This window comes from Trachurus trachurus, assembly GCF_905171665.1.
Source record: "Trachurus trachurus genome assembly, chromosome: 8".
NCBI lineage: Eukaryota > Metazoa > Chordata > Actinopteri > Carangiformes > Carangidae > Trachurus > Trachurus trachurus.
The window spans coordinates 11,234,735-11,260,402 of NC_139905.1; the positions used below are offsets into that span (position 1 = coordinate 11,234,735).

The following is a 25,668-nucleotide window of genomic DNA, read 5'->3' on the forward strand; positions in this document are numbered from 1 at the left end:
CAATGTTAGTTTAGATATTTCTGGCAGCACCTGAACGCAACATTGCCCTCGTGCTGCGGACAGAAGTTTTCTGTTGCCAGTGGTAACTAGGCAGACGCCTCAAGTAGTGCTGCGTGCGGACTGCAAACGCCAACGTTACGAGACAGATATTCCTTTAATTTCCTGAAATGGACTTAACTTCATCGTCGTGTTGGAGCTCAATTCTTGAGAAAGTGACGCCACATTTACCGACGATCGACTTCGACTCTTCAGCAGTATGTGTTTTGTTTTATTTCCTAACTAACGTCTGCTAATCTCACTGACACGAACTTTTCTACATAACTTTATTTACAAAAGACCTCAAACACACACACAGTGATGCTTCCTCTTCACATTACAGTCAGACAGTGAAGAGATTTCCGTTTATGAAAGACCAGCTGGTCTTTCTCTGACGGTCCTTGAAGACTCTGACAGTTCTTCACTGGAAGATGCTGAACTGGAGGTTAGTTTTTTAGTTATAGTTATATATTTTGTGTGTAAATGATAGTAGCTCATGACTGTATCCCCAAAGAGACATGATTTATGATCACTGCTGTTTGTGTGTGTTTCCTCAATCAGAGGCTGTTGAATCCTGCAGAGGATTGTTGCAGCCTGGGATTGAAGTTAAATGATGATCAAGTTGCAGAGAGCACCAGTATAGTTAAGTGTTGTAGAGGAGGCTCTGATGCTGATGCTGATTCTGGTGCTGAGGTGGGTGACATCAATCTGCAGCTGCTGCCCTGGTTAGATTGAAACACACTAGCCATGATACACTGCACATTTCCTGTTTCAAAATTACAGTTAGATTCTCACCGGAGCATCACTGTGGAGTTGAACAGAGCTGAGCAGGAAACAGCTGCAAAACCTGATGTGGACAGAAAGAAATCTGATGCAGGTTTCCCTGTTCTCTCATTTGGGGTGAGTCTAAGAAAGTAAAACTGGTTATGGTGCCAGATGGTTTTATCTGAAAAATAACAAAGCTCTTTTTGTGTCACGCCTGCATTCAGATGATTGACCAGTGGGATCTAGACAGTGTCCTCCAAAATCTGCAAGGTGATGGGCCATCTCTCCCCCAACATGTGTCAGTTGAACCTGCAAAAAAGGATACAGGTAAGTGACACAACACACAATCTTTTTAGCTATGATGAGCGCTAAGGGGATATATATTCTTATAATTTACATCATGAATTTATTGTGTTTTTAATTATAGTTTCAACACATATTTGTTCACAGATTGTGATAAGCACAGGTCTGAGGACAATATAATGGAGAGGCTAGTTTCTTACTGCAAGAGCCAGTCATCTGAGTCTGTGTCAGAGCCTGGTACAAACACAAAATGCAGGTAAGTCATATCATTGCTAAATGTTTGTAACTACATTTAGAATCTCAAAATAGTAGTAATAATAATAACATGTGTTATTCAGACAGAATAATGTGTGGAGCAAAACTCTGGAGAGGATGGCAGAGCTCCCTGACTACCAGGAATGTCCCACTGTTTATATTGACCTGCGTTGCCCTGATCCTTCAATAAAACCACCAAGAACATCCCCAAATCTTTCATCAGTGTCCAAGTCACCAGCCAAATACCACACTGACCGGGAAGCACCACCTGCAAAGAAACCTGACTTTAAAGTGCACACTGGATCGCGCATGGGGGAGAGGTAAATACAATATATCCTGCATCAGAGAACTCTTTCAATGCTTCAGTCCTGCACATTAAGTTTCATTTGAACTTCCTATTTGTTATATTTCTGCTTACAGGGAAATGACTGGCAAGAGTGGGTTGCTGCAGAAAATAAGAGAGATGAATCGCAACGGGAATAAATATCCCAGTAGTTATATAGATCCACCAGAGTCGACAGTAGGAAATAAAACGGGGGAACTTAAAGACAGGCCGTCACCGCCTGTAGAGTCTGCATGCAGCCATGACTCACAACATGTGTGGGTAGATAAACAATCTTCGCCTGTACAATCTGAGTCTACAGGACCTAAAATGGAAAGCCCACCAACTGTTCAGCAAAGTTCAATTAAAGACGCAAAGCAGCAGAGGTATGGAAATCTTCTTTGTTATTCATTAAACACATCATCGACAGTTAACAATTTTTTTTTAACCATGACGATGCATTTGTCAGTGACCAACAGAGACGACAGATGAAGCAGACACTGTTACGTGAACAACACCAGCAGATTCTCAAGAAACTGGAAAAACATCGTCCAACCAGATCTGCCTATCAGAAGCAGCTAGCTGCGGAAAAGACTGATGTTCTTTATGATTTTGTATGTGCAACCCAGTTAAAAACAGGAAAAAAAACAATTACTGTATTTTAAAAATTTGCTGACATGTGTTATGATTTCTTTTTCAGGAAGCATCCCACCTAGAACCAGTCAGTACGCTACCAGGAGACATTGAAACCAAGGGCTGCGTTCTGCTGACTGTCAAACTCTCCGGTCCTGGAATGGTTGAAGAGAGGGTTCCTGGGAAAAGGAATTCAGCTGCTACCAAAGCGCACATCTACAACACTTTAGTGGCCTGGTTTCTGTCCTTGGTTAGTGAACAGTGGCTTCTCTCATAGTGTTATACATATTGTTTGTGCTTCAACATATTGGATAATTTGTATACGTGTCATTAGGTTGGCCCAGACACACCTGATGATGAAGAAGAGGCTGAGGCCGGTGTCGATGTCCCGTTCTGGGTCGCAGGACTCCAGCAGCTATGGACAGAGAACGGACTGGTGTTGAATGTGTTAGCCGTGGCTCGTCACTGTTACAAACCGAGGGTACGGTAAATATCAAAGATTACACTCCATGGGCTTTACAATGTTTCATAATCTTGGCTCTGATGTTGTTCTTCATGTGTGTTTTATAGAAAAGAGACACAGACGTCCATGCACCTTTCTATAGCCACGTCTGTAGGTTCCTCTCCGAGACCTCTCTCACTCAGATCGCTCCCTGGCTTCCTGAGCTCCAGATCCTGCTGAACCAACGACCCTACGCGTCACACATTCACCTGCCTCCTTCCTGTTTAAACTGTTTTATGACTGAAACCCCCAACAAAAAGGTGCCCTGCTACCAAGAGTGTGATTTTCATTAACTTCAAAAGATCTGAGATGATTTTGCATTCTCTTAACTGCGTCTCGTTCCCTCGGCTTTGTTTTCCAGGTTATCGATAGGACGTTTGGTCTGACTCCAGGTTTTTACTGGCAGACTGTGGAAACTCAGGAGCGCGTTTGTAAGAAGAGAGAGACCACACAAGAGCTGCAGCCAGAGGTGAGCACGATGCCCTTCAGCTGCGCTCCTGGCAGGAGCAGGAACCACTGAATCAGAATCAGAGCAGTAAAGATGGAGAAACTGAACACAAGAGATTTGAACTCACCCGTTTATTTTCTCCTGTAGGTATCAGTTGCTCTGGGGTGCAGTGGCTTCTTCCTACACCCCCTCCTCACACACTACACCCTCCAGCTAGCCGTGGACTCAGGACTCGATGTGTGTGGTCTGCGACTCCTTTATCCACCACACAGGTTCCTGAGTGACAGCGCTGGTAGGATATATAACCAAAGCCATGTGTTCATAAAATTACTTCATGACTCTCCCTCTGGCACATTGGTCTGTTGTTTGTCCTGGATCCAGAATCTTCACTGACCTAAGTCTTCCTCTCACTCACAGGTGCTGTACCAGTTAACCAGAGCGCTGATGAGACCTGCCAGCCTGTCCTCGCCCTGGCTGTCCGGGGTCCTTCTGCCCACTCATTGTTGAAGGATATAACCAGTTCCTTAGATCCTCTGCTGCCCAAAAACACAGATCCAACTTCTGTCAGCAGAGGTCAAGGCCCTCCCCTGGTCTACTCCCCTCCACTGGCCAGTCAAGTCCACAGGGAGCTGTGCTTGTGGTTTTCGGGAAGATTTGAGGGAGAAAGTGCACAGAGTCACAACCAGCCTCAGAATGGGTTTGTTGCAAAGGTTTAAAAATGCTAAAAGTCATTTAACAGTCAATATTTCTGACTTAATGTGTGAGGTTTTTTGTTGTTTTTCAATTTTTCATTAGACTGATGCTTTTAAGTAAATTTAAAGTCCCCCTAAATATGCATTTTAAAATTTGTAAAAATGCTCAGCTATGACTATTTTTTGATAAAAATTGCTTTCCCACAAAAAAGTTGTTTAAAAAAACTCTCAAAGAGACTATAAACTCTACTATTTCTCCGTCATTGAAAAATCCCAGTTATATGAATATTCATGAGTATGCAAATGCTATAATAATAATAATACCTCTCGGCCATGTCAATCAATGATACTGATATTGAACATCTAGCTGTATAGGTAGATGTGAAGCGTCACCATCACAGTGAACAACAAATGAGATGCAAAAAAAAAATCTATGGGATTGGTTGCTAGGGATTCTGATGTATGAAACCTGACTGTGTGGTGAAAAACTGAATCCAACTTTTTCAGACTCTGGCTTTGAAACAGCATTTTCAAATCTAAAATGCTCAGTTATGGCGTACATTAGCGACTTCGCTGCTGAAATGCATTGTAGCAGAAACCAAACACTACATTGACATGTTTCATTTTTGGTTTAGGGGAACTTTAACTAAAATAACTTTAAGAAGAAGAAGTTACAGTCTTTCAACTGAGTTCAACTGAAATCCCTCAGAGCCAAGAGGCTTTGGACCAACTACAGCACATTCCCTTTATCACTGTGGCACTGTCTTGTTTTTATTTTAATGATGCTGCATTCAGTTCCCTTACCTTCTGCTTGTAGAACTCTACCTCCGGATGACAGAGTTGACAGCAGCTTGATCAGCTTAAGCCGATCCCCTGCCTTCCTGTGTACTACAACTAAAGGTAGCGTAAGCAGGGCCAAACTGTCAAAAGGGGGAGGATTTCATTTTCATACCTCCATCTTTCCTGCCCTGAGGGAAATTTTGTTTTCAGCCAGGATAAAAGATGTGTACTGTGGAGTGCAGCTCCTAATCCCAGCCTCTTTCCCTCCTGCTTAGCTGACATACTCCTCGTGGTGTCGCCTGTTGTGTCTCCAAGTTGTTACGGCCAAGTGTTGGCTGTGTGTGAACGCAGAGGCTTCAGTCTGTTGGGGATGCAGAGACTGTGGCTTCAGAGAAATGGAGCTGTGAGCCTCAGACTCAACAGCCAGCAGGTAAAACTTCAACACACTCAGTCAGAGGCAGCAGACCTCGCTGGAATATCATCAGCTTACATTTTCCAACTGGTGCATGAATGTACAATAAAGTCAACGGCTCTTTTTACTAAATCATCTTGATGTCTGTGTATATTTTTGCCTAGATGAATGTGTTCTGCAGCTCACGCACTGTGACCCTCGATCAGGGGATGGAGCTTCCCTCTAAATGTCTGGTGTTGATACTGAGGAAAGAAAACGCGATGCACCACAGTGTTAGTCTACCTGCAGGTCTCAAAAATCCATCAGATTCTATCTATAACAAAATACAAGTTAAAAATTTTAATTTAAAAATAAATAAATGTGTTTTCTTCGCCATTAAAAATATGTTGCCATATTGTTTCAGCTCTAATGAGAGAATTTAAGGCCCAAAAGCTTCTGCGCCGCCTCCTCTTCAGGCTTAATGGTGTCGACACAGTCGAGCCGAGCTTGTGTTTCCATACTGTGCCCTACAGCAGTAACCTGTTCCACATCTACGGTGAGCACCGTGTGTCCAGTGTCCTTAAAAACCTTGGCAGATGCTCCTCTACTGTTGCCATTTCTGTTTCTTATGTACAGCATGCTTTATTTTTAGTGAGGTCCATGTGGACGGTGCCAAATCCTCCCGGTGTGATCCTGTCCCATCGCAAGTGTCTGTCCAATTCCAAAACGGAGCAGGTGGTGATTTTGACCCTGCGTGGGAAGGACATGAGCCAAGGCCTGAGCCTCCTACACAGGGCGCTGACAGAAGGGCCAGAAGGTGGGTGAAGTTCAATAATGGCACAGCCTGTCCTGGGTTTGGAAACTGGAGGTGGTAGCAAACAAACAAAACACACGATAAGATACACACAGCAGCCATTGCAGTTTAATGATTTGTTTCCCCGCTAGAACTGTCTTCAGCACGATGTTTAATGTGCTTTTTAATTGATATTCCAGGCGATGCACAACAGGCTCAATTCAAGCTACTCGGTCTGAAGTGGCTGCCCGCGCTGACTCGACTTCAGGCCCAGGAACTGAGTCCCTACGAGGTGGGAGAGAAGCTGTATTGCTGCAGCCGGGACGATCTGATGTCCTCTCCGGCTCTGGTGTGCGCTCTCAGACGAGCAGATGCCTTCACCTCACTGAAAAAACTCCTACCAGAAGATTACCCCGGTAACCTGAGTGTCCTGATGTCACCCACGCCTGAAGTGGCCTCCAGACAAACCTCCCTCCTATTCTTTGACCATGAGCTGGTTCCTGGTAAGTTTGTTTAGCGCTGTTTAAAATAATGCAATCAGATACCAAGTATACTCTGACAGCTTTATTGGCAAAACTTGGGCAGATAATTTCCTCTGGGTACAACCTTATGGATTGTCTCTTTGTATCTCTTCACTTGTCTACAGACCACAGCCCTACAGACCTACAGCCAACACTGGAGTTCCCTCCACAAGACTGCACAACAACAGGTTGGTGTAAAAAAGACAAAACAACCCCCCATCTGAAATACAACAAACACGACTAATACATATTGATGGGTTAGCATACCATTATGTACTGTAAAAGAGCTCATCAGAAGGTTTTATAGAGTAAATCCAAATGTTTACAAATTCAAAAAGCGAACGTCATCTAGAAATGTAAAGAATTTTTTAAAACTTATTCAAACTCTTGAAGAAAATCTGAAGTATCTTTTCCTGAGCATTAAATGAGCTGTCAATATGTGTATTAACTCCATGTTAATGGCTGCTGTCTGCTCTGATTTGGATCTGTTGCCCTTTCTTCTTTTGTCCCTTATACCCCAGGGAGGGGACAAAAGGAAAAAAAGGAAAAGAAATGAACTCCCATGGTGCAGTAAAAGTGACTTTATGCTCAGACCCACAGACGCTGCTCACTGTGTGCCTGTTCAAGCCGAGCGCCTGGAATCACGCTCTGACCGAAATATTCCACCAGCTCCAGCACAGCGGCCTCGTGTTGGTCGGCCTGCGAGTAGTGACCCTTGGCTGGAGCGACGCTACCTCACTGCTGTCTGCACAAAGTGTAACAAAAAAAAAAAAATTCTAAACTAAAGATTTTGTTCTCAAACTGAACTGTAAACTGTGGTAACCCTGAGTGTTGCTGGTTCTGTGCAGCAGCCCTCAGACCTGCAGGCCCGTGTGCAGGACCTGTGCTCCGGTTCTTCGCTGGCTCTCTGCCTCCAGGGAGAAAACGCTGTGAGGAGGCTGCTGGACGTGCTGGGTCAAGAGGACTCAACCGTCTGGACAGACTGTTATGGTATGGCTCATTTATGTAATGGCATATGTCATCCCCTGGCATTGAAATTCAAACTGCTCCTATCCGGATGCAGATTTTGTATGCCCAGATGTAGGACTAGCAGATTTAAGAAGTCCTGGGTTCCAGTGGCCAGTGGCCTTTTAAATAATGAATGATTCATATCAATTTTAAGGTGGATTGCACGCAATGTGGTCACTTTACCTCCTTCTGTTTTTATCGTTTATTCTCTATTGTACTGCCAATTTTTAACTGTTGTCTTATGTCATTGTGTATTTTTATTGTTTGATTGTTTTTTTTGCTGCTGGCTGCACCACAAATTGCCCCTCGGGGACAATAAAGATATCTTGAATACTGCAAACTGGTACATATTCCAGATCAGCATCACTATGCTGCTGTTTATTCGTAATTATTTTATATCATAGTTTCAGGATCATGTCAGAGAGCAGCAGAGGATGTGAAGAGGTTTTTCCCTCATGGCCTTTGCTGCACTGGGACCAGCTCAGTGACACAGGAACAGGTATATGTCCGACACAGAACTGCAGTCAACACCGCTCTACCTTGAGTCTGTTCCTCTACCTGTTAAAAGAAAGACATTCTCTTGGCCTCTTTGTTTCAGATACTCAGCATGTGTTCAGACCCATTTGCCTCTGTGGAGCGTGAACAGAGCTGCAGGCTGGCTCCTGTGGCCCAGCAAACTCTGACACCTTCAAATGTATCAGCACCAACAGGAGGTTTGGACAACTTGTCTGGTTTAAAGTTCATAAAATAAGACAGTATAGATACTATTGTGATATATATCCCAAACATTATAGCAATATATGATTTTGGGGTAAATATCACAACAATTACGAACTTTTGTTAAACTCAGTGCTGTAAAGGCTGCAGAACTAAGCTGTGCTTTATATTGAGTAACATTAGGGCTGTACTCATAATCACAGGAAAACACATGGTTCAATCATTTATTAAAGCAAAACAAGTCCCTTTAAACGATTTAATTATTTATCAGGACTTTGGCAGAGGCTTTTCTGGAAAGGATGTTGAAATGTGACTCAGTTGCAGATAAGCTTTGTAAACAAATGTGCTGTTTTGCTTGTTTATTTGGTACCAGGGTCCCTGATACACAGTCCCACCTGGCAGACAACCTGTCTGCTGATACCCTTAGATGCCCCACTGCTCAGCCAAGCGCACTCCCAGCTGGAGATTCTGGAGCAGCTGCTGAGGACAGGCTGCCATCTGGTGGCCGGGAGGATGAGCGCGCTGGATAACAAGCAGAGGACACACATCGCCGAGACTCTCAGGGAGTCTTCAAGTGGAAAGAAGAGGGTGAGCAGGGACTTTGATGTAGGTTTATTCAGAGTGTACTTCCTAACACACAGTGCTGTCAGCAGCTCATCTTGTTTTTCCTGGTTTATTTTGTCCTTAACAGCTGACTCAGCCTTACCTGCCTGCCTATCTCATCATGGCTCTGCAAGGAGAACAGATTGTAAATAACTTCAAGCTGATCCTTGAAAGGTATGAAAAAGACAACTCAAAACTGTTGTGAATATATTTATAGTCCTTACATATAGATAACTTTTTGTTTTCACCTGTGTTTTCCATTGTTACACCAGCATTTACAAGGACAGGCCTGACCTTGGGTATGTGTGGGAAGTGATTGTCTACCCAGGAAATGAGAAAGAGGTAAAGTGAATTAATATAATTCATATCTTAAATTAATGGCCTTTCTTTTGAAATAGATAAAAATGAGTCACTTGTATGTATCTGCTCTATGGAAACTAATCAGCAATGGTTTGTTAATTATCATGGAAATTGTCTAGGTGTCCAGCAAATAACAATTGTAGTATTTGCCAACAAGTCACATGCACATCATGTTCTGTTCTCTCCTCTAGGCCGAGCAGCTCGTATGTTACCTATTTGATGCCTTGTCTCCTGAGAGCTGTCATACCATTGTGCCATAACATTCAAATATGAACTTACCAAAGAAAAAGCAGAATCTGGGATTATTTTTTGTATAGTGTTTGCTTTAAATTGTCCAATAAATTGTTGTTTTAGTTTACAGAAATGTCTGTGTCCAAGTGACTTTAAGGCGGCAACTTGATTTAGTAAGTTGTGTTCAAGACAATAAGTAATCACACATTTCAGATGAAAAATTATTTTAATTCTCAAGATGATAAAAATAATTTTGTGAACTCTGTAAACCATTGCATAACTGTAGTGTAACAATTGAACAAGTGTTAACAAACTAGTAATACACTACAGAAATTATGCAGTACACAATCCTCAATGTAGAAAAGAAAAAAGCTATTATACTAAGACTTGCACCAATTTTTGTGTTCACAACACAAAAAAATATCAATATACCAACAGAATTATTTCTACGATTATCAGTAGAGAATTTCCTACATATCCATACAGCTTGTCACAAAATAAGGGACATATTTCTTAATCTATCTATAAATAATGTCTAAACTCACTGACATTAACTAAATAAATCAATGAAATGCAGTTTCCTCAGACATAACACATTTTCTATTAAATCACTGTATTACCCTGAGAAAAATACATTTCTTTCCTTATATTTCCTCATTATGCTGACAAATAGAAACTTGAAAACTTGCATTTGTTTTTAGTTCTAATAATTTTTTTATTGAATAGCAGTTCACAACTAGATGCTACATCATATCATGAATTAACTGCGCTCCATAATATCCAGTGACCCATTCATTGAATATCTAATTTAGAACAATACATTCAATATTTCAGGGCTTCAATGTTAAAATAACATTTCTACTGAAATTTTTCTAAAGTGTATGGAACGACTGGTTCCACATTCAGATTATTTACTTTCGACACCACCTGTTGTACTAGTATTTTACTCATTTTGAACAGTTCCATACATCATACTCATATACATGTACACGATTGCATAAATCTTCAGGCTCCATTTTCATAATATTAAAAACAAAAAGACAACACAACAACTAACAATAATGCAAAATAGATTAAACTATTCCAATGCAGAGCATAATGATACATCTATTACAGTTCATTTACAAGATTCTTCCTATTTGGTGCTTTTCCTCACAAACAACAGTTTTTGGTGCCAAATAACTAATTGAGATCAAAATAGTGTGTTCAGTGGTTAGGTATTGCTGCATGTTATTATTTTTTCATAAATTGTATGGCAAATACAGACTGAGATAAGACAATTTTTCAGTCAATTTAAGTGGCCTGAATGCAGAAGATCGTTTAGTTATCACATTGTGGTCCACAAAAATATCATAAGGCACTGGAATTTTGATTCTAATTAAACGTCTCTGATCATTATCATCTGACTGAGGACAATTGCTGTCTCAGAAATATTCTCTTGATACCAATCGACATGTTTTTAATCATTTAAAAAGGCACAGATGTACTTCAAAGGGTAATTGGTCCACTGGGCAGAGATTTTAACAAATCAGAAGGGTCTCAAGAAACATATACTGTGCTTACGGACTGATTGCTTGTTTCATTTCTTTTCAGAAAATTGGAATTAGGGTTAAGTGGACCACTGGAGAGATCAAGAGTCAACAACAATTGACCATCACGACAACTCAGTTTTTAATTATGTCTGTATCTGCCACTGATGCTTGTAACAATCATCTTCATCTCCCCTGTAATTTTACAAAAACAAAACAAATCTCAAACCTAATTTGGACCACGGCTGTCAGAAATAGAAAAACAAAGTCAGGTAAAAAAAAAAAAAAAAAAAAGAAAAGAAAAAAAAGCACCTTACAGTCAGGCCTATCATAACAGCATATAATGCATAACCATCAAATTTTCCAAAGTGATTCAGATTATCTAGTTAAGCAAAAATCAACAAAATAATGAACTCCAGAACAGAACAGTACTGTAATGAAGTTTATATGGCCACTTCAGAAGCACAAATGTCATTCACCTTTGACATTCCTTCACTGTAGACGACAATGAAACAAAATGACACTGAATCCTCGCTTAAGGTCAGCATGTGCTAGCCAGTATTGCACAAATCTGCCATAAACGTCAATGTATACTGAACACGAAATCAAATGTACAAATACACACTTTTTTGTGAGGATCTGACCCATGCATTTTTGATCATTTGTGTTATCGACTCACTATATGCTAACATTAGTTAGAAAAAGGATGCCATTAATTACTGTTAATGAACATTATCTATTTAAGGTACTAGGTGATTTACTTTGTAAAATCAATTTAGGTTTCTTACTGAAATAAAATGAATGATGAAATGTAGTACAAAAGAAACAACAATAGTACAGGTCTTTGGTAAAACTGCAAAAAAATGGGCTCAAGTTCATTAATGTTGTAAGCAAAAGCCATTGGCATAGTCCTGTTGTTTACTCGCTAAGAGGAGATACTGTACGTCCTACTGAATGAAATATTAAAGCAAAAAATCCAACCTAAAACTGAATTCCTGCCACTCACAATACTGGACTGTGTCTCAGTGTCTCTGACCTTCCCCGTCCACAGCTACAGGCTCAACTCCCCCAATACCTCAGCATGATCTGAATTCTGTTCAAGGGCAAATTTTCTCTTTAGAATAAATATTTGGACAGCTACGAGAACACCACTTTGGTTCCACTTTTAGATTTTCACACTAGACATCATTAATTTAGTTGGCTTCACAGGCGTAAAAAAAAAGAAAGAAAAACAGAAAACAAAAAACAAAACAGAAAAAAAAAAAAAAACAGACCAGAGGACCCTGTAAAATTAGCTGCACCGTACACTGCTATCCAGCATATGGGGAAGGGGTCCTACGAAAATACATTTACCTTCAATCATTTTTTTTTTTTAAAAAGGGGGATCATCTACAGCAGTAGAGGTCTGTGACATCATCATCTAAGTGATTTACAAAAGCACTGAAATTTTGACGTTAATGGATTTACAAATGAAAAAATTCAATCAAATAAGATTTAGTCAAGTTAAATGCAATAGACAGATTATTTCATAGTTTCTGAAATCTGACCTGTGGATGCACAACAACATTCAAACATCTAAATGTATAACAAGAAACTACATTAATACCTTTTCCAGTAGCAGCGAAGCTTGCAGAAGTTATTAAGCCTTTACTACACTAAAAATAAGTCAATACAAATATTCTGGCAGTGTGACACAGTGCGAACTTTTTTTTTGTATTTTTTTTCCTTTTGTTTTTTGTAGCTGGTTAATATATCGCATGACATGCAATACCAGAAGTGTTTAGCCTGCCTTTTATGCTGAAATATAGTCATGAAAATGCTAAAATACCATAACCTTTCTTGATATTTTTCCTCTGAGTTGCTTAATCATCATTTATGTTAATGTAAACAATGCGTTTTTCCCATATTTGTAAGTAGCAAAAGGTGTACCTGGAGATACATGATTTTCTATTGAATTTAAAGCAAGAATAAAAAGTTTTTTTTTTTATGTTTTTTGTTTTCAACACAGTAGAAGGTCATTTCAATTAGAGGAACCTAAACACAAATCCTTTGTAAAAATCCAACCTACCGGCTAACTACAGAGTTATTCATTCGCTGCAGATTCATTACAATAAAACTAATTAAAGTTACTGAACTGTTTAAAAAGCATTATTTATATGTTGCTATACAAATCCGTGTGATCTATTTCAAAGACTGAAGCTGCACCGAAAGAGCACCACAACCGGGGAATGAGTGGGCGGGCGGTTGGAAGGGAGACAGGAGGGGTTTCATTTCTATGGTTGAAGTCAGGACACAGGCACTGACAATGCTCGTTTTTCAATTATCCTCCGCAGAAATACTTAATGGGATTGGCCAAATACACTGGCATATATTTATAGATATATATATATATTTATATATATATATATATACACATAGTCATACACATGTCAATGTTCCTGCAAAGTTAAACAAGACACATTTTGTAGAAACCTGTGCACAAGCTTCAACTACTTGTGTTTAACTCTGACAATTCTACACATATCCTTTTCAACTAAGGCAAGGCACTTTAGAGTTAGAGGCCGATATGTTCTAGACAAGGTCAAGAGGCTAGATTCCTACAAAAAATCACCATTTCAGGCTTTTAGCAAATACAATACATGCTTCTCTAATGGCTCGGCTATATAAATCTCTACAAAACAAAACAAACTGATTGAACAGCCTTAACATGTAGCATGTGCCTTACTGATATTACAGCTGCTGGTTATGCCTAAAATACATTTTAAATTTGCACTTATTTGATTGAAATTTTATAAATCTAACTATGAAAGTAGAAACTATTAAGTACTTTTCTATGAAATCTTAATAATATGTAGAACCATGCCATGATTTAACAATAGGAAACATGAAATATTCAAATTATGTTTCACAGTACACACAAATGCTTCAGACATTAGCTTATATATAGAAAAAAAGTATAAATCTACAAAAAAAAGACACAAAAGAATACCTACAAAGCAGCTTTAAGCAAAATTCTATATACCCTTTAATAAAGTCCCAGGTCAACAAAGTGCTTTTAATAAGAAATCAATCTTCTTCAGAAAGTTGGTCAAATAATGATGCTTGACTGGTTGCAATGTTACTGAAAATGTGGGCTTTAAGAAAACTGTGGCTTTACTTAAAGAGGAACACTGATGGACTACAGCATCTGTGTGTTTCTGATTCACTGCTACTGTCATATGAAGTCTGTGCCATTGGATACTTTGGATTAATATTATTATTTTTCCATTAATTACTCTCCACAGTATTGAATGCATGAATACAAATGTGTTCATTCCCGAGAGCACGGGACTTCTTTACATTGTAGTGCTTTCTGATAGAATAACATTAGACCATCACTTGACAGTTTTAGAAGCTCCGTGCTCTGTGAAATTATGTGAATACATACTTTTTGTGTCTAGAATCCCAAACATATTAAACTGGAGAACAAAAAGAAAAGAAAAGAAAAGGTTTCCTCTTTAATTAAAGAAAAATCAGCTTTGAGATTTTGTCCATTTTATGTTGAACATCACCGGACCTGTTTGTAACTGAGCTCAGCATTTCCTAGCAGCACAGTTTTGAACATCTACACAGTGATTTCCTTGCATTTGAGATCCCCAAGCTGAAATGACACTGCTAATTGTGGTGAACTACTGTATCATGGCCTTTTCTCCAACTCTGGAGATCAGCTCCTTAAGGATACAATTGTTCAGCAAACTTTTTCCACTTAAGACAGACAAGGACTGAGTTTTTTTTATACGTAGTCTAAAACTTTTTAAAGACTATTTTAGTACATTTCCACAGGATTTTTTTTGGGGGGGTGGAAGTTGGTGTTGAAATGTCTTCACAGTTGCTCTGAGCAGACTTTAAGTGCATTAAGTTAAGAAGTTGCTGCCTCAGGAGATTAGAGGTTTATCCACACTTATACCAAAGTGCAGTGTTAAGTATTACCAACCCATAAACAGCAAGCCGCACGGCCAGAAAAACAAACTAACACTCATTAATATCTGTATGTATTAAGCTTTAAACTGAGTTTATTGGTCCTGTTTGCATTGTTTTTTTTTTTTATTAATTTCATATCCACTGTAAGAGCAATATGTCATATCTTGTTTGGAGAAATCTCAACTGCACCTGTGTTTTGCCAAAAATGTATGAAATGTAAATATCTCGGAGGATTTGAATCCTGATTGAACATTTGAGAAGGGGGCAACGCAAGGTAGAGAAAAGCTCTCAGGTTGATGGAGGTTCACATAAAATGAGCAAAAGCTACAATGATTGAACTCCCTGTATAAAACCTGATTTGTAATACTATTTGTTTTGTCAGTCAAACATCATTTTGTTCTAAATCAATTCAATCACTGTATGAAACAGACATTGCTATTTAGAAAATGTAATATCTATTAGTAGTTTTTCAAAGGGCTAATTCTTTAAATAGTACCTTGAGTAATTGTACATCACCACTTCAATATTTTCGTTCTACAGTAGGGACATTCTGTTTTACTAGGTGCACAGTTCTCACATAGTACATAATGTTGGCAAGGCTGCAGAACAATGCAACGATCATGCTTTTGGCAAACTATACATTTCTTTGACTGAAGCTGATATATTACCTGTTGGGGAAGAAAAAAGCGAATATCAGCCGCAACTTAGGAAAATAACAGTTCATGCAGACTTTTCAAATATGCATGCTTGATGACTAAGTGTGCAGATCTGAATGCTACGTCTGATAAACCATTTCAAAAACTATGCAGGTGCTACGAGTGAAATGCTGTGTGTGATCTAGACTTTCTTACCCCGTCTATAAGGTCTAGGTCATTACGCAGCTGACTCTGGATGGAGTGAAGCTTTGACAAGGGGAGCTGGTCCAGCTCGCCGTAGCTACGCAGAAGAGGTGTTCCAGGGCTGCGACAGAGCACATCAAAGTCCCCTTGGAGCTCTTTCAGCTTGCGCTCTGTTTCCTCCCATTTCTGTTCCGCCAGCTGCCGCTCCGCCTCGGCCGTTTTTGCTTGTTCCTTTGCTTCATGAGCTTCTTTCTGGCATGCTTCACACGCCTGGAACAAAGGGGAATCTTGTTATTAATAATAATGAAAAAAAAAAAAGGGAATAAACTTGGCATCTGTGAAGTCATTTTAAAATCACACGCAGAGGAAGAGTTCATTTATAAGACTGACCTGTTTGACCTGATGCCAGGCCTCCTCCCATTGTTTGATCTTCCTCTTGGCCTCGTCCAGCTCTCTGAAAAGCCGGGCCAGATCAGTGCTGCTGGTTGTGGAGGTTAGGCTGCTGAAAACTGGAGACGGACTCGGGGAAAAGCTGCCACTTACAAAATCCCAAATGCTGCTGGCTCCTCCGTTTAAGCCTAGGTGAGTGATATGTGGGCATGAAAGTGAAACGTTACTCTTGGGTTTGCATGCAAACTTAGAGCATTTTCATTTAAAGCATTTAAAATGCTTTTAATCAGCCTTGACTGGTGTTTGTTTTGTTTTTTTAAGTAGCTTTGAGCCATTCTTTTATGGCCATTTACAGCTCAATGTTTTGATTCTGGGACTCCATTATCTTATTTATCTTAAACTGCCTGTTATGCAGCTTCCCAGTTGAGCCTCTCTCTTCTGATTAGCTGCACAACTGAAAGGACCAAGTGTACATCCTCTTACAGTTGTGGAGGCTCTGAGAGGAAACTGTGAAACTGAGTAACTCATAAGTATCATAATTAGAAATGTAAACTTCAATCATCTATAGTTTTTGTCTCTAAATAAAGGATACATTCATTCATTGTCTGAAGCGTGAAATCTTAAAATATGAACATCATCCAAAAGATAAGAGCTTTAAGTGAGTCTAAATGACTCTTGAGGTATTTTCATTGAAATATTATGCTCTGAGATTTCAATCTGGAGTCACGTGCTCTCACAGCAAGACGTCTGATGGTATCAGCTTACCCAAGGAGTTCTGGGAAGAGGAGGTGGGTGTTCCCAGGAGGCCGTGCTCTTGCTTGGCTAACATATTTGAAGGTTGCGTCTGCTGTGATACCGCAGCAGACAGGAGGGACTGCGACAGGGACTGGGAGAGGGAGCTCAGCGGGGAGGTGGAGAGCGATGACGAAGAGTTGAAGGAGGAGGATCGTGCCAGGGAGCCGGGAATGTTGACAGGAGCTGATCCACCTAACACCCTTTGACCTGCGGGGGGGAGGGGCAGACAAAAAGTTGCTGTAGCTCTTTGATATAATTCCCCAGGCACATACTGTAATGATGCGTCCATTCATGATCTGCTTTAACAAACTGCGGCTCCTTACTTGCCAAACCAACACTGTTGTCCTGCTCCTCCAGCTCCTTATCAAGAGACGCAACACTAATGTCACTGAAATTGATGTCCAGGGCAGAGCCTGAGGGAAAACACACAGCATGAGTGATGTTTTAAAACAACAATACAGTGGTGTTTTTCAACCTTGGGGTCGGGACCCCATGTTGGGTCGCCTGAAATTCAAATGGGGTCGCCTGAAATGTCAAGTAATTGAATTAAATTGAATTATTGATACAAATATTTTTTTTAACTAATTATTATTCTTTTTTAAATGATGATTAAAAACACCACACACAATCTTAAAGCAGAAGTGAGTGATCCGGTCGTTTTCGCTAATGCTGCGTTCCAGGCAGGCTTTTGAAATCATAAATTACAGCTTCAAGTCACAACTTACGACTTTGTAGCGTTTCAGGCAACCCACTCGTGTTTTTCCGACCTGTTTTACCGGTGAAAGTCACTATAACGGCCACTCGTAACTTCCGACCCGTGAAATCGTACCAGTACGTCTTTTTGTACAGTCTATGTACCAGATCGAACTGGTACGACTTCACAGGTCGGAAAAAAACGAGTTTCCTTGAACGCACCATAACAGTCCTCGTCCCTACGTCGCCACATTCACGGCGTCCCTTGGCTGCACACACAGCCCTGCATGCCGTTCTCTCTCCTCATTGGATAAAAACTGTAGGATACGATAAATGTTTTCTCCTCGACTCAGAGCAGAGCAGAGGGACTGGGAGACCCGTGTTTTGGTCCAAACACTCTATGTAAGTGATTGCTGTCGGAAGATATAACTATTTAAGACTTATATTAACACAAATATATCACTCACTTCTGCTTTAAACAACTGTATTCTATACTTTCACTTTCTCTAATATAAACCGAGTTCAAATAAAATGCAGCATATAAAAATATCTGAGCTGTCACATTTTGATTGACGGGGTCGCCCGAAATTTGTCATGTCAAAATGGGGTCACGAGTCAAAAAAAGGTTCGGGAACCACTGACATACAGAGTTGTACTGGCCCACCGGTGGTTTAACATGCACTTACCAATGACAGACTCCACCGTGTTGCTCCCCGGATAGAAAGGAGTGGCTTTTGCATTCATTGTTGATAAGGTGGTGGGTGAAGAACTATCTGAGCCAATACTAGACGCCAAGCTGGATGTTATACTGGAGGTAAAGCTTGATGCCAAAGGGTTCACCGCTGAGAATACAGTATTTTGTGTCTGAAAGGGGAGCACAGAAGGTATTTATTAATTATACAAATACACTAATTATTATGTAATTAATTTCATTAAACTTCCAAACACAAAAAAGCACAAACCTGTTTTTCTTGGTCCATCAGTTTCTGATCCAACTGGCCCTTGTTCTTGATCTAGAAATGATCAAATAACAAAACGGCACATTTCAGTGGTATGTAACTTACTATTTAAAGGTATTTCACTCTACACACAAAACAGCTGATTTCAACAGACTGTTAAACATTATTCACTCTCTCAGGCAAGGCTAACTGTAAACTGGTGACAGGAGCAATATTAAGTATCTCTGATAGCCTTCAAAGATGTGTAACCTGATCATGGAACTAGACTCTTATAGTTGTAGAAATTGCAGCCGCAAAACAGTTCAAGCTGAATAAAAAGGAGCTGCCCACTCTGATTTCAGGTAAGTGTTAATTACATTTTATATGAGTGGGTTGGTTTCTTTCAAAGTAAGAGGAATTTTTTGGTGTGAAGTTACAAATACTTCTAGCCATGTGTCCAGTGTGAAAATACTAATTAGGAAGTGTGACTGTAAGATTCAACTGCCAAGATAAAGAAAATGAACATTCATTACAAATATATTAGGAAAGGCTTTTGAAAACAGTCAAATCTCTCTGATAATAAATTACTTAGTACTTTCTAGATTATTCAGCAGTCAGCAATGCCTCTAGGAGGATATTTTAAGAACTGTCATCAAGTTAATTATCTCAGAACTTTAATTATAATAAAATATATATCAAATACCTATAAAATAGGTGAACTTGGTGATATAAGAGTGTGAATTATAAATACTAAGCACTGAGACCTTAAAACAATGCAGTTCATGGGAGAGAAATGACATGGCAAATAATGGATGAGACATAAATAAAAGTGACTTTAAAAGAATGACAATGACACAGTGGTGAAGTGCCAGGCCCTACAGTTGTTTGTTTGTCAGTGTGGTGTGTTGTTCCTGAAGCTGAAGAGAACGGTTCTGTGTACCTGATCCTCACGTTCAAAGCCCGGAGCTTTAGGATAGTTAGACGTCAGAGATGAGACACTGGATGTGGTGGACTCTGAACATAAACTACTGTTAGTTAAGGATTTGGGCCTGCTGATGGATCCCACTGGGGATAACATACTGTCGCTTCCTGAGCTTGGCGTTACAGTTGAGCTATTAGAACATGAAACCTGAGAAAGAGAAGCGCACATGATCTTAATAAGATGATGATCAATACATTTAATAAATAAAAAAATCAATACTCTGAAAGGGCTATGAAGCTGATGACTTGAGGTAAACATGAGAATGTATCTAAGATTGAGAACGTAACAATAAATGAGGACTGTTTTTACTGAATAAACTTATTAAAGCTTTCAATGAGAAACTGTATCTGTGGAAATGAAATGTAGAGGAATAAAATAATAACAATGACAAATCAATGTATAAAAACATGTCAAACGTGTAAAAATGAGAGCATGGTAAAAAAAAAAAAAAGTAAAAGTCTTTATATTGTAAGAAATGTGTGGACTCTGTGGTTAAACTACTACTACTCTTCTAGAAGGACTGCTGTAACAATAGAGACAACATACACTCCCCACTTGTCCGTTGCTACTGGTTGTGTTGCTGGTGGAGTTTCCTCCACTGTTCCACTCACTGACCGGACACTCTGAATACTGCTGAGAGCCCAGCTGGGACTGGGAGCTCGACTGCATCGCGTTGAGCAGTGAACTCATGGTCTCCTCTGTGGAGGGAATTCCTACAAAAGGAATCAAGAGGAGATTTTTTATGTACCGTATACATTTTACCAGAAAACAAACCATTTTCAATGAAGCATAAAAGTAAAAGGACCTTAAATCAAATCGTCCTACATAAGCTGTGAAACATAATGAACAAAACATCATCTGTATGTATGAAACATGTATCAAACTCACTTTCTACATGAGCAAATGCACAAAACGGTCCTCTGGGACAGTATCCAGTTTGTCGCATGTCATTGCATTTTGTAGATTTGTAGATCTTGGGAGAGAGAAAAACAAAACAAACCACAAGCCATTGACAGCCAAAGTTAAGAAGCTATAAAGTCAACATCCAAAACAATAAAACTTCCAATTATAAAACCACACTGTTGTAAAAGGTGATTGCAACTTATCTCTGTTTTAATCTGAGAAACATTCCCTCACCTCTGGGTGAAACTGCTGTTCAGTGCGAGAGTGACAATACTGGCAGCTGTCTCCACTGTCACACTTTGAGGGCTCTCCCCATTCATCCCCATGTTTCACATTTGGGCAAGGTGTTGACCTGCAGTGTGACACACAGGGCCAGAGCTGTTAACACACACACACACACACACTGTAATCACACCAGCTTAGCACAGTTTATTATTCTAACTAATTGTACCTGTATTTGAATTTCCGTGGATTTCGTCTTCGATCTCTACTGTTGTGGTAGTGGGGGCAGGCGTAGCCCTGTCTGCATAGTCTTGGGGGCTTAGTACATTGATCTGTTTTATAATTGGCTAAAACAAAGTTGGTATCTGCGGGGGCAAAAAAGCACAATACACAAAGTATTAGTATAATTTTTCATTAATTTTACAGATAAACAAAAGGGTTTACTCCTTTACAATCAAATGTGATTTTGCTGACAATGAATGAAACTGTCAATATTTCTCACCTTGCCACCGAGGGTCCTCTGTCAGAGTTTTCTCAATCATAGCTTGGCTGGCTAATACACCCGGCTGCAAATCAGGAATACCTTCCCCAGACCCCAGCTGTCCATTCTGCAGGGCCTCTTGAGCTTGGATCTCTCTGTGCACAGAACAGTGAATGTTATTTTTATGTCTTGTTCCTCAAAAAGCAAAATGTTTATATGTAGAGTGTAAAGGAGAATTATCTCACAGGCTCCTCTACAACAACTCTCAACAGGTTCATTTCATGATTTAATTGCAGGTTTTCAACTTCAGATTTTCAGGTACTAACTAATGATTTTTAACTTAATCTCAAAATACTTAAGTAAAGTGACATCTTATACCGGACCATAATAATATAACTCACACTATATATCATGAAATATTATCTGCACACAATAACCATTTCTTCATGGTATAACCTGCTATCAGATGACCTCAGCACAGAGCTGAACAAAACATGTTTATTTACCATCAGGTTTGCAGAAATGCATCGAGCCAAGCCTTAAAATCTGGGACAGAAACCAGACTGTGAGTCTGGCAATTCATTAAACCCTGTTCTATACAGGTATTCTGTTTACATTATGTCCACACCGACTGATTTGTTTGTTCCATTGTGAGGCTTGTGAGTGAAAAGTTTGGCAGGGAAAAGAGAGCCTGCTATTTGCTTTGTACGTCACCTGATATCATAGACTGGAGGTCGGAGATCATGTGGCCCATGAGCAAAAGCACAGTGGAGGCCATTCTTCACACAATGCCCTCGAGCATCTGTCTCATGGATACAAGTGCCAGTCTTGTAATAGCGTAGATGGTACTTGCGCTCTGTGTCACCAGTGGTCCGGTGTAAATACGGGCAGCTGAGGAAGCAAGGAAATCACTGTTTAATACATCACAAAATATCTGACACTAGACACAATAAGGAGGGGAAAAAATCTTCCTCATGTTGAAATTATGACTGTTCACTATTGTTTTAAACAGCACAGGCAGCAGGTTTGATATGACAAAATGACACAGGCACAGACATTTAGGACATGGTGCAGACATTCAGTGATGAACATACTGGCTTTATAAATTGCATTAAATTGCAGATAATTCTGGGTTGCACATAAATTTAATTCAGGAATAATATCCCATTGTGGATGCAGGGCTGACACCCCAGCAATGCCTTTAAGAAATGTATGTCCAATAAGCCTTTTGAATAAAGCAAATTTTCCTTTCTTGAGTAGCAACAGTTGCTATAGCAACACATAAGGTCATACAGAAATAGCTTCCATTGGCGGCAGAGGCATTGTAAGGACTGCAGTCGGTTACTTTCCATTTCTTCAATTTAATTGTATTCCTATGTGGCGCTCAATTAAATGCTCCATCATTTTAAATTCCCAATCACATGATGCATACTGTCTGTATGCCTGGTGCAGATTAAAAGAGGGGGTGGGGGTGGGGGTACCATTCAGACCCTTTTTGAGGATTCACATGTCTAGTTTCTGTGGCACCAGACAGTTATAATCAATACTTATGACAAGGCTTGATTCTTCTCTAACAAAATGTTTTTCTCTAGAGACGACAGAGGTCAAAAGAAGCCACAAACAAAAAGGAACTGGCATGTTTTTTTCAAAGAATATGAAGCAAGGGATGAAAATGTTGAGTCTTATCTTTAGAGATATCAAATTTTGATTGCAAAAACACACAGCCCTTTGTTGGTGTATACTTTTAAATAAGCAGCTGCTCTGATAAAGTTGAAAATTACACAATTACACAAAAATCCTAGTTGTGAAAGTGTGCATACAATTTCTCAGTCAGCTAACTGCTGCAGTTTAATATTTAATATTAAACTGCAGCAGTTAGCTGACTGAGATTTTTTTATATCAAACTATTTTTAGGCGAAACACTAAATACTTTCTTAAATGAATTTCTGTTTTTTGCACTTAAAACTGAATATGGTTTCAATACTTACTTCTGAATGTGAGATATTGGGTTGTATGATGTGAAAATGATAACATTTTTCATCAAGCAAATAATCTGCAGATTTGTCAATATTAAAATTAAGTGTATAACCCTACAGCAATGCCATTGCACATAGTTTTACAAGTGGTAAATTAAGAAAATTTTAAATCTAAAAAAATAATCATCATAATGCAGATAAATGATAATAAATAGTATTTTTTCAGTGCTATGCAAAGCTTGCCAATAAAAAACATAAACTCTGGTGTATGTACACAGCAACACAGTGGAAAAATGCTTTAGCCTCTTCAGCAACAGGCAAAAAAACAAACACGCAGATCATCCATCAGACTCTTCACCAGCAGCTTATCATTGCACTGTTGTCACTGTCACCTTTTTTCATACTCCTCTGTAAAATTATAATACCTGGTGGTGCAACATTTTCTTTGTACTTTTAATATGTATGTCACACTCTTCTTAGTTTTTCATGTATGATAATATTATGTGTTGTCTGTCTATTCCTAAGTATTTATATCAAATGCATATTATCCTACAGTTTAATACTTTATATTCCGTCCCTATTCCTTACCTACTTTTCCTGACTCAAACTGTATGACTGAATGCTGCTCAAGCATAGAACAGAAATTTCTATATTCTTTATGAAGCAATAGAGTCCAACACAAACACAGAAAACAGAGGTATAGCCACATATTTCCTCTAAGCTATATCAGGACAAAGCCACAGAGCCCAAAGCCATTTAAGGTCAAAGATGAGAAGACATAAACACTCATCTATCATCACCTCAGCACCATTCATTCAGTCTCAGACTAATCAGAGCATTAGGCTGCAGCTGCTTCATCATGACACACACTGACATTTTCACGGAGTTTGGAGAATTGGTTATGATGATGACTGGACCGGGGGGGACTTACTCATCTCCATCTGGACAAATGCCTGTGGTCTCGTCGTATTTGGTGCAGTACACGTCGGGGCTGTAGTTGAAAGTCCCGTCTCTCCGTCTGATGGGACGCCTTCTCCGCTGGTTGAGAAAATGCCAGTGAAAGCACGTAAAGGGTCGGTGCTGCGTACACTTGTGCTGGAGGAACAACGGGCACTGCTCAGTCCTGAACTCCTTCAAGTATCTGAAACAACGAGGAAAAGAAAAGAAAAATGCTTTATCAAGAATTGTGTTTTAACGCGACTGTTTTTTAAACTATACGATAAAGGCGAATAAAAAGTTCAGTGTCGTGTTTTGCTTCTGCTGCTGTTGCTGAAGGCTGCTCTGTATTTTGGGTCACTAACGTTAGCTCGGTATTCACAGAGCAAAACGCGGAAGTATTTGTGCGTAACGCTGGTGTGAAGCCCTCGAGCGTACGTCTATAAATGTGCGTAGTAAGAGGGAACTCAAAATAAGGCCGAGCTATTTACAAGCAGACTGGTTAGCGAGTTCCTGGCTAATCATTTAGCAGACCGAGTTCACGGTGTAATATTCAACGGAGAGTTCAAAACAATCCCCCAACTCTGTAAAACAGTTGTTAACGGTTCCGGTGACGGTTGGCTGGTCGGTTATGTGATTTAAGACGTCCGCGTTTTTTCCTACATTAGGGCTGGTGTCGTTAGCGTGCAGTCGCTGTTTGCTATGTAACGTTAGGTAGTCACAAAGCCAGGAAAAGCACCATGTTTTTAACGCACACACAAGAGTTGAGGAATGCGAGAAATGCACACGCGCACGGGTGCACGTGCAAGTAACACTTTCGACAACGAGCGATTTCGCCGTTTCTTTTGCAGCAGCTTTACTCACGTATAGTGGGTAGGTTTCTCGGTTTGAGGAGACGCATTGGCCGCCGTTTTCGAAACCGACGGCATTTTCAGTCAAAACAATGAAGTGCGCATGCGCTGAGATCTGTTGCTCGAGTGCGTGCACGTCCGCGCCCGCCTCGCGCGCCAGCGCACTGCAGGACATTGATCAGTGGCGCAGGGGGCGCTGCAGTGCGGCCACTTCTCCAACTGTTTACTGCTCTACGCCCCCTGAATCAGTGCTGTTTCATTTACAGTGATGTAGATTGGAAACAAATTAATGAAACATATTTCAAAACAACACTGACGTGATGTGTTTGTGTTGTTTCTGTTGTGTTTGTGATACCCTTGAAACTCGACTTAGAAACACCCTTTGTTTTGCTAATTATATTGAATATTCACCAATAATAATGTTAGTTAGTTAGTTATTTTCTGTAATACATGTGATTTCAACATTAAATATATACAGTAGGCTATATTTATCTGTCCCTATGATCTGGTCAACTCTGTTATCTCTGTTATAAAACCACAGAAAAAAAAAATCCTACAGCATTCAAGTGGCCTGCACCCAGTGATGTCACGTGCTCTTGCAGAAAAGATTTGGAGGGAACTACCTATGTTATACTTCCTCTATCATTAATTTGAACAAAATGTTGAGAATACACCAACAGTAGATTAATTATATATTCTAGTGAATCCCTGGTTCAATTAAAAAAAAAAATGATATGATGAAAATTGTGGTTTTATTCATAACATGTGGTAGTTTTGTTTTTGTTTTGTTTTGTTTTTTGTTCAAATATACGT

At 39.7% G+C, this 25,668-nt stretch overlaps 2 protein-coding genes across 6 annotated transcripts; one reads left to right on the top strand and one right to left on the bottom strand.

Moving 5' to 3' along the window:
- The first annotated feature begins 73 nt into the window (after positions 1–73).
- LOC310989641 (dynein axonemal assembly factor 8) lies at positions 74–12,451 on the top strand. Of its 4 annotated transcripts, none has more exons than XM_083976768.1 (30): positions 74–254; positions 380–481; positions 598–729; positions 820–936; positions 1,026–1,128; positions 1,252–1,360; positions 1,443–1,679; positions 1,780–2,067; positions 2,151–2,295; positions 2,382–2,564; positions 2,649–2,795; positions 2,885–3,076; positions 3,178–3,285; positions 3,412–3,556; positions 3,682–3,961; positions 4,774–4,856; positions 5,012–5,166; positions 5,313–5,436; positions 5,552–5,683; positions 5,780–5,944; positions 6,121–6,423; positions 6,567–6,629; positions 7,034–7,197; positions 7,290–7,431; positions 7,854–7,948; positions 8,048–8,162; positions 8,540–8,754; positions 8,858–8,943; positions 9,042–9,111; positions 10,954–12,451. In XM_083976768.1, the coding sequence occupies exons 1-30, from the start codon at positions 168–170 to the stop codon at positions 11,221–11,223; spliced, it is 4,557 nt and encodes a 1,518-aa protein (XP_083832894.1). In that variant the 5' UTR covers positions 74–167; the 3' UTR covers positions 11,224–12,451. The 4 variants fall into 4 exon arrangements, with proteins under 4 accessions (XP_083832894.1, XP_083832895.1, XP_083832896.1 ...); XM_083976769.1 differs by having other exon boundaries at positions 7,293–7,431; XM_083976770.1 differs by having other exon boundaries at positions 6,582–6,629.
- Positions 12,452–12,724: 273 nt separating this feature from the next.
- Positions 12,725–24,939, bottom strand: unkl (unk like zinc finger). Of its 2 annotated transcripts, XM_083976772.1 has the most exons (16): positions 24,869–24,939; positions 24,000–24,209; positions 21,807–21,983; positions 21,114–21,247; positions 20,841–20,976; positions 20,624–20,741; positions 20,375–20,459; positions 20,033–20,199; positions 19,445–19,633; positions 18,529–18,579; positions 18,253–18,430; positions 17,197–17,286; positions 16,844–17,080; positions 16,079–16,266; positions 15,701–15,958; positions 12,725–15,517 (listed from the first exon to the last, which is right to left on the bottom strand). In XM_083976772.1, the coding sequence occupies exons 1-16, from the start codon at positions 24,931–24,933 to the stop codon at positions 15,362–15,364; spliced, it is 2,439 nt and encodes an 812-aa protein (XP_083832898.1). In that variant the 5' UTR covers positions 24,934–24,939; the 3' UTR covers positions 12,725–15,361. The 2 variants fall into 2 exon arrangements, with proteins under 2 accessions (XP_083832898.1, XP_083832899.1); XM_083976773.1 differs by lacking the exon at positions 19,445–19,633.
- Positions 24,940–25,668: the final 729 nt, after the last annotated feature.

Bases quoted from the DNA above. Each gene is read 5' to 3' on its own strand.
- unkl (XM_083976772.1), bottom strand. From the start codon at position 24,933: ATGCCGTCGGTTTCGAAAACGGCGGCCAATGCGTCTCCTCAAACCGAG. The intron at 24,210-24,868 runs GTGAGTAAAGCT...TCGTTGTTTCAG, and splicing joins GAGAAACCTACCCACTATAC to ATACTTGAAGGAGTTCAGGA. The intron at 20,742-20,840 runs GTACAATTAGTT...GTCACACTGCAG, and splicing joins CCACGGAAATTCAAATACAG to GTCAACACCTTGCCCAAATG.
- LOC310989641 (XM_083976768.1), top strand. From the start codon at position 168: ATGGACTTAACTTCATCGTCGTGTTGGAGCTCAATTCTTGAGAAAGTG. The intron at 937-1,025 runs GTGAGTCTAAGA...GCCTGCATTCAG, and splicing joins TCCCTGTTCTCTCATTTGGG to ATGATTGACCAGTGGGATCT. The intron at 5,684-5,779 runs GTGAGCACCGTG...CTTTATTTTTAG, and splicing joins TAACCTGTTCCACATCTACG to TGAGGTCCATGTGGACGGTG.